The sequence below is a fragment of the Arachis duranensis genome, chromosome 2 (assembly GCF_000817695.3).
Source record: "Arachis duranensis cultivar V14167 chromosome 2, aradu.V14167.gnm2.J7QH, whole genome shotgun sequence".
NCBI lineage: Eukaryota > Viridiplantae > Streptophyta > Magnoliopsida > Fabales > Fabaceae > Arachis > Arachis duranensis.
The window spans coordinates 6,614,740-6,623,438 of record NC_029773.3 but is presented as its reverse complement, the minus strand read 5'-3'; the positions used below and the strand labels follow the sequence as shown (position 1 = coordinate 6,623,438).

General features: G+C 36.1%; 1 protein-coding gene across 1 annotated transcript; it reads left to right on the top strand.

Annotated features, from left to right (window-relative positions):
- The first annotated feature begins 5,092 nt into the window (after nucleotides 1-5,092).
- On the top strand, nucleotides 5,093-8,699 carry LOC107473185 (homeobox-leucine zipper protein HAT3). Its single transcript, XM_016092734.3, has 4 exons — nucleotides 5,093-5,768; nucleotides 5,973-6,322; nucleotides 6,761-6,840; nucleotides 8,100-8,699. The coding sequence occupies exons 1-4, from the start codon at nucleotides 5,567-5,569 to the stop codon at nucleotides 8,455-8,457; spliced, it is 990 nt and encodes a 329-aa protein (XP_015948220.1). The 5' UTR covers nucleotides 5,093-5,566; the 3' UTR covers nucleotides 8,458-8,699.

The window sequence follows — 8,699 nt, the reverse complement described above, 5'->3', positions numbered from 1 at the left end:
TTACAGTGGATACCAAATTACAATAACTCAGATTCAAACAATGAATAATAATCACCGACTCATTCATTCAAAACTAAAATTGTTCATGCTTAAACTTCCTTGACTTCTATCACCACCAATTTACCGTCTATCATGCCTCTCACGTGCTATAAGAAAAATGCTGCAAACTGTCGGATTTATCGTCGAACATTAGTGGCGAGTTTTCTGTCGAAATTGGTAATGAATTCGTCACCCTAAAATATTACCATTGGAATTGATGTTCTGACAATAACATTAACGATAACAATTGGAGGGAAAAAGTAAATTTTGGCACGCTAGCTACCGTCGGATTTACCGGCGAGTAAATCCAATACTGAACCTTGTTTAGTGAAACGTTGTGTTTTGATTACATGCACAATGTTACTGTCGGATTAATTCGCCAGTAAATTCGACAGTAATCGTGCCCTAAATTTGAACCGCGAACCCTCTTCTCTTTTATTTCGAAATTAGTTTCTCTCTCTACTCTCTCACCTTCCTCACTCTCTCTCTAACCTCTCACCCCTCAGTCTCTCTCAAACCCCCTGCCACCGCTGCAAAGACCGTCGTTGCTACTCTAATCGCCGATGCTACCCTACCCTGCTGTTGCTGGAAAGACCACCGACGTCACTGCTCGAAATGCCCCCTTCTCTGTCTTCTATTTCCGCCGCTGCTGCCCTGCTGCCGCTGCTCAAACCACCTATTTTTGTTCCAGGTTTTCTCTCTTCTCTCCTCTAATTAGTTTAATTAGATGGATTTCTGTTCTAGTTGATTTTAGGTGGTTAGAAATTTTCATTAATTTTAGGTAGATTAATTTCTGCTATAAATTATTTTTAGGTGGTTAGGTTAGGATAATTTAGTTAGATTGATAGGTTCTGATCTATGCTCAATGTATTTGGAATTAATATCTGAGATTGTCAATTCTTGTTGTTGGAATTATTTGAATTGGTCTGAATCATCAATTATGCATTTTACTGTTAATTTGGCCGAAGAATTGTTGCTGAATTTGTTTGAGCAATGCTTAACTATTTTGATGGTTTGCTGGTTGCTGTTGTTTTGTTATGAAATTACTATTTTAATGCTTATTTGGCTTATTCATATTATTGCTGGAACTGCTGGTTTATGCTGATTAATTACAACACTTTACTGTATGCATTGCTAGTGATGTTTCATCATATGCTTTTGTGCTTTCTTGAGCTTGCATAAGATAAATTTTTTGATTGTTAGAATGTTTTGAAAATTAGAATGTTTTCAAAAATTGTTAACAAAGTTAGAATGCTTTAAGAGTTAGAATACTTTGTTAGAATAAAGTTAGAATGGTTTAAAAGTCTAATTTAATTATTTTGAAACTAAAACACTATTTAATTTTTTTTCTTTTCTTTTTTTGATTTATTAAACTAAATCACTTTTTGAATTATTTGTTATTTCTTGAGTTTCTTCTTATGTTATTATTTATTGGTGTTTGTTATACTATTAATATGTTATTAATATATTCGCTGTACAGACATGGCCACAGAAAACAGAGGTAGGTCGAGTGGAATACGTGATCGTGGTAGAGGACAGGTTGCCACCAAATTTCCAGGGCTGCTCAGTCATCGCCCTTTAACCTGGCTACCCCCATCGACCCCTGTGACGTCACAGACGGGTCTATCGGATTAGCAATTTATCATGGTCCCAAACTCGAACTGGTTGCTTCCTTCTGCTACGCCCCTGCAGATGCAGCGACCCCATCGACAGAGCCTGTGATGGGTAATACCTCCAATGCCCCTGAGCAGGATGCTCTTCCGCTACCGTCTGTCATTCAGCTGAGGATTTGACCCAATGGCATGCAGACGTGAGTTTAATTTTATAATATTAAGTTTGTTTATCTTTAGTTTGTTTATGTTAAGTTTGTTTATCTTATGTTAAGTCTGTGACAGATTTGCACCAAACCTCAATGCTTGCACATAAGAGATATCCGAGGTCATTAAGTTCATGTATGACCATCCATGAGTAACCTACACGTAGATCTCAACTGAGATTAGAGAGCGCTGGTTTCATAAATGGGCGGGAAGAACCCAATTTGGTTAGAATTGATTTACTGTATTTGAACTGTATTTTATTTCAACTAACTAATGTTGGTGAATCACTTTGTGCAGATGAAATTCATATGGGATGAGAGCATAAACTCATGATTCGGAAGATCTACGACCACCGGGCAGCCAAACATTTTCAACAGATGATGAACGATGTTTGTTAGGGGAAAGACCACCTGACCTCGTGGATCTATCAAAACATCAAGCGTGACCTGGAGGCTCATTTTAGAGATAACGAGGGGTTTAAGTGTCAACGTCTGACGAACATCTCCAACAGAGCTTCGCCTAGGTCGTCGAGGTATACAGATAGATCGGTGACCTTCATGAAGACAAACACGAGACTGGTAAGAATTTTGGTATTGTGTTATGTTATAGTAGTTATTTGAATTAGTTAGTAGAGTTTACGGTGTTTAATTTTCTTTTTTATTACCAAGTTACCCAATTTAGTTAGTAGAGTTTAGGGTAACTAATTTTCAGTTTTAGTTACGATAGGTTAGATTTGGCTCTTAGATTGCTGAAAAATGTTAGATTATTTAACCGTTTTCTGATTTTTACTACTGAAATTGTTTGAAAAATACTTGACTGTGAAAATAATGATGTTAATTTGGTTTGGATGGAACCCTTCAAGAGTGGTTAAATCCGAATATCAGGGGAGACTCTGTCAAAAATTTTATAAGATTTTCATTTAAATTGAAAAATTTAAAATTATATTTTCAAAATTAGAATAGAGATTTCCTACTTCATATATATTTGTCTATCATTATTTAATTTATTCGTTTATTTTATTTTTTGGTTGATATATTAGTTTGCAGCCTAAGTCGTTGGATCGTGAGGCTACATTGGCGGAAACTTTCAAGTATACCCATACTTTGAAGGTAAACAAGTAGAATTGCTGACGAGCGGTCAGCGACCCATTATGTGAGTTTAAATTAATCCTAAATTTTAGCTTCACTTGGTTTAAAGTCAATTATTTAACTATTATCCTAATCACAACTAACGTGTGTGACATAGGAGGAGTATCAACAGAGGTTGGAGGCCATAACTCAGCAACCCCAGCCGCCTGGTAGGGACGACGAAGCCGGCTCCGAGATTTCAGTCATGGATCCCGACAAGATTTGGCGGGAGACCGCCTTTGAACCCTACAAGAATCGCCGATTCGGGTTGGGCTAGTTCTTCGCCAGTGGTCTCCGCTCCTTTGCATTCATGGTTTCTTCTACCTCTACCTCTGCCACTAGCCCTGCTATCCTCAGGAAGTTATCTACCTGAGGGAGGAGGTGCAGAAGCTAACACAGGTGTTTCACCAGCAGCAGAAGCAGTCTGAGGAGAGGTATCAAGAGATTTTTGCGCGCGTTGCCGCCAGCTTGGACCTGACAGAAAAACTGGAGCAGCTTGAACGGCTGCGACAATAAATGGAGGAGTACAGCCAGCAGATGCGTGCTGGAGGCAACGACGCTGCTGGTTCCAACGGCGACGCTACTTGTGGGGCACCGACGGCAGCACCTACTCCACCGTCGATAACTACCAGGATCTATAGGGGTTAGCATTTTATGCAGTTTTGTTTGTTTAGGGTACATTACTCTATTTTTGTGACATTTTAATGTATCCATACCATTTATTTTTTATAAAATAATTTGTTTATTTCTACTAATTTTAGATTTCTAATAATTTCGTTAACAAAAATTTTAATTTGATTTGACTGTTAGTTGTGGCTAAACTGTGCTAAAAATAAAAAATAAAAAATAAAAGTCCTATTGGCGAATGTATTGTCGGATTAATTCGATGGTAATCATCAACCCAGGCTCGACAATTCATTGAAAATAGCGACAAAAAATTCACCAATAATTAGCGTCGGACTAAAAAAATCCACCGGTAAGGGGCTAGGGGTGCCAATGGGGTGGGTAAGGGCAAGTTTTTGTCCTACTCGACGCCGTCCTCCCATACAATAACCCGTATCAAATCCGCCCCACTTCTACTGCCGGGTAGTAAAAAGTTAAACCCTAACTCTCCTCTACGGATACCTTCCTTACCCCTACCTGCCCCTATAATTATTAAAATCCAACAAATAAAATTAAATTTTAAAATTTATATAACCATCATTACATACATAACATAAATTAAAGTAAAAATTTTAATATGATACAATATTATTAATTATTTTATATATATTACATATATTCTATATTAAAAATATATATATATTTATATATACATATATTATATATATCGGGGCGGGTAGGGGAGGGTTTAGCCTAAACCCGACATCGTCCCGCCCTGCACAAGAACTCGTCCCGGTGCGGGGGCGGGTAGTTAACCCTATTTTCATCGTTATTTCCGGCATCTTTTATACCGTCAACTACAGGACGATGATAAATCCGACATTAATGTACTTAGTAGCGGATTTATTTGATTAATCCAACGATAAATTTTACAGTAATTAGTGTTTTTTTTGTAGTAATAAAAAAGATGAGAACAACAACAAAAATTGAGGAGGAGAAGGACAAATTAAAAGAGGAGAGGAGAAACAAAAATTGAAGAAGATTTAAGAGTTAGAACCTTATAATTGTATATGAATAAATTTAAGTGTTTTACACAAATTTGAGGTATTAATTTGAGTTAAATTTATTGTTCGTTTACATCAACTTAGAGTAAATTATCAAATTGACACTTAACTATATACATCAGTAACATTAAAATGACTGATGATATTTAAAATAATATAGACTCATATTTTTTAAAAGTAAGAGTTACATGTAGTCATTTAAAAAAAAAACAAGTTAAAAATTTCAGAAATGAGTTGAGACATTACCTTTCTTTTTATATATTAAAACTTAAAAAGTTAATACAGAAAGATAATAATTAATTTAAAAAAAAGTAAATTTTTTTACCATAATTAATGTTTAATTTTTCTTTAAAAAAGTAAAAGGATCATATTACCCTCTATCAATAATATTCCTGCACAACTATTTAATATATTTAACAAAATTCTTCATTTTTTTTATACTTGCAAATACCATACAGTAGTCTACAGCGTATAGGTGTAATTGGAAGGCATACGCATTGGGTAGCGAAAAACAGGGTGAAGGGTTAAAGTGTGGTACATAGTTAAACCCGAAAGTGAGAAAGAGAAACTCAACCCAAAGCAGAGGAGTAGAGTAGGGTTGGGAAAGTAACCAGATTTGGACTTTGAAGAAAGAATGAGAGACTGTGAATAAAGGAGTGGTGCAGGCAGGCAGCTATTGCCATTTAACCCTAACATTAATAATTATTATCATGATTGAATAACCAATGTGCCTCTCTCTCTTTCTCTCTCTGACACCCCTCATCATTACCCCTATTACCCCTATTCTACCTTTCTTTTTCCCATCTCTCTCTGTCTATCAAAATACACTTCTCCAATGTATGTATAAATCGCATCTAATCCTTCGACCTTTTTACTGTTGTCCCACTCTCACCCCACTCCTCCATTCTCTTAAACCATGGCTACTCCCGATGAGAAAGAGAAGATGAGTTTGGGTTTGAGTCTCAGCTTAGGATTATTTGGAGATAATAATAATAATAATAACAATAATAATAAGAACAAAGAGCAAGAAGCTTTGAAGCTCAATCTCATCCAGAAGCCTCTACCTCAATCATTTCCAAACCATAGGCTTTCCTTCAACAACTTGTTTCCTTTTCATGGTGTGTATTTATGTATCTATCTCATCATGCATTTTTTATTTTTCTTTCTCCCTTTTTATTATTTATTTATTTTTTTTGTTCTGAAAATTTTTAATGCGAGATTTTTTTTGGATGGTTTGGGAACATAAGAATATAAGATGATGCCTTGAGTGTTAATTACAACATTGCCACTAAATTACTCACGTGCAACTCACGTGTTTGTAGATCTGAGCTCCGACACGAGGTTGTTCCTTCGCGGAATAGACGTTAATTCGGCGCCGACGTTTACCGCGGCGACGGCGGCGACGGCGGCATGTGAAGACGAGAACGGCGTCTCGTCGCCGAACAGCACGGTGTCGAGCATCAGCGGTAAGCGGAGCGAGAGGGAACCCAACGGAAACGACGAGAACGAAGCCGCAGAGAGAGCCTCGTATTCTCGAGGGAGCGACGAAGAAGACGGCGGCGGAATCGGCGGCGATGCCGACGGGGATAGTTCGAGAAAGAAGCTGCGGTTGTCCAAGGAGCAGGCGGTGGTTCTGGAAGAGACCTTCAAGGAGTACAACACTCTCAACCCGGTGAGTGGCGGCAGCGGTAATTCCGTAAATTTAGTAATGACAATTGGACATTTTTGGGATTTCACTTTGGCCTTATTCATTTTTTTAATAGTGTTTTTGGATTTAGATAAACTGTTTTTCCATTTTAATATTTTTCAATGATTTCAATTTTGGTTACTTTCAGAGCCTTGGGTAGTACTAATAATATTTTTCCATAGTATTGTTGTTCTGAAGCATGTTATTTTTTAATTTTCCTAAAACAATATATATTTTTTCATGTTAGTTGGATTTTTTATAAATATAAATAGAAATAAAATAGTTACTAATTAGGATTTGGTGTGATTCTATTCTAATTAAATTAAATCCTTAAAGTAATCAAAATCTAATATATTTTGGTAGATTAGATGAAATAAGAAAAAAAAAAGAGAGATTGAAGTGTTTATTTTGTTTAATGTTTAGAAACAAAAGCAAGCATTGGCAAAGCAGTTGAATCTGAGGCCTAGACAGGTGGAGGTGTGGTTTCAGAACAGAAGAGCAAGGTGAGGGTTCTTCATCTTTAGACCATTATTATTGGAATATTAGGCATTTTTATTGTTATTATTGTTAGGCATGTGCTTTCTCATTCGTCATAATTACAATTCAAAACTAGAGAAATGAGAAAGAGATCAAGGTAATTCCAATCACATAGCTTTAATATTGATAATAATGGTATATATTTGACCAAGTTGTTGAGTCCAGATTTGAGAATTGAGTCTCGTATATATAAGAAAGAGGAATGTTAGGAGGCAACAATTTTTGTGTTTTGTAACCATCAATTGATCATCAATAATGTTTTTAATAGTGTGAGATTACATCTAATAGTGGAAGATCACTCACATTTTTTTATGGTTAAGTATTGACTACAAAATACAAAAGTTGCTAGTCCTCTAGACTTTTTCAATGTTATTTGTACATTCTGAATTAGTGTATAATAATAATAATAATAATATTTTAGACACTCAATCTGCAAATATTATTAGTCGGTGGTCCTAACTTGTCACACAAACATTACTTTTATTCTTTCCCAAAGAAAGAATACTTTTGTTCTTTCCATCCCTTTTTTTCCAAACCTGTTAAATGGACACCAAATTTTCTTTTTTATTTGCAATTAATAAAACAACTAGGTCCTTAGAAATTTTGTAGATAGACATAGACTTATTAATTCTTAAAAATATAGACATATAAGTCTCCACAAAGAAAAAAATAATTATAACTTTTTTCCCAGAGAATTATAAATCTATTTATTTTTTTAAGAGATTTCCATCACATAATCTTTTGAGTCTTACTTGTTTTAGTACTAAAAACAGATAACATAATTTCTAAATATCAAACACGTGGCTACACGTGTATGCATGGCCCAAGGCGCACGCACAAAAACGTAACAAACATGTTGTAATCTTGTGATGATGGAGGTGCAAGTCAATACTTCAAATTTGGAATCTTTATAATTTGCAGATGTTCCTTCCTTTGTCATGTGATGAGACAATTCACTTGAATCTCGAGCATTTTGAAAAATACTACCCAAAGTGGTTTTATTTTTAGATTAAGAATGTGAGGGGTTATTGTGCACTTTAACTTTATTGATCTAAGCGTGGATGGTGGATACTCTTCCCTCTTATCACTTGTACATGTTCAAAAGATCTTCATCCAAAGTAATGTTGTGAAATAAAATGAATATTGCCTCTGTAGTATTAATATATCTTGTGTTGTGTAGTAGAAGAAAATGATGTGAATGCATTAGATTCAATTAATAATGCAGGACCAAATTGAAGCAAACTGAAGTTGATTGTGAATACTTGAAAAGATGTTGTGAGAATCTAACTGAAGAGAATAGGAGGTTGCAAAAGGAAGTGCAAGAGCTCAGAGCATTGAAGTTATCACCACAACTTTACATGCACATGAACCCTCCCACCACCCTTACAATGTGCCCTTCATGTGAGCGTGTAGCCGTCTCGTCCACCGGATCCTCCTCCTCGTCGGCCACCATGCAATCCGCCCCTGCCTCAGCTAGTCAAAACCAAATGGGCCCTAACGTTCAGCGGCCGGTTCCTGTCAATCCATGGGGAGCAATGTCACTTCAACGCCGGCCGATCGAGACCCCGACTACCCGGCCATAACTATGAAGCTCAGAATGAGGACAAGGGCATTGCTGTTTTTCTAGGCAAAATTGCATAAATGAATTGATGCAATTAGGAAACACTAGGTTTACAAGGACTTTTTATTTAAGATTATGACTCTGGTTAACATTTTCAGTCTAGGCTCATTTTAATTATGCTAAGACCTAGCTAGATATAACATGTTTTAAGTGAACCTTAGGATATGTAAAGTGTGGACATGCTAAAGTAGGTTGTGTCTTCCA

Excerpts from the sequence above, each read along its gene's own strand:
- LOC107473185 (XM_016092734.3), top strand. The coding sequence starts at position 5,567 with ATGGCTACTCCCGATGAGAAAGAGAAGATGAGTTTGGGTTTGAGTCTC. Across the intron at positions 5,769-5,972 it reads CAACTTGTTTCCTTTTCATG|ATCTGAGCTCCGACACGAGG; the intron begins GTGTGTATTTAT and ends ACGTGTTTGTAG. Across the intron at positions 6,841-8,099 it reads TTTCAGAACAGAAGAGCAAG|GACCAAATTGAAGCAAACTG; the intron begins GTGAGGGTTCTT and ends TTAATAATGCAG.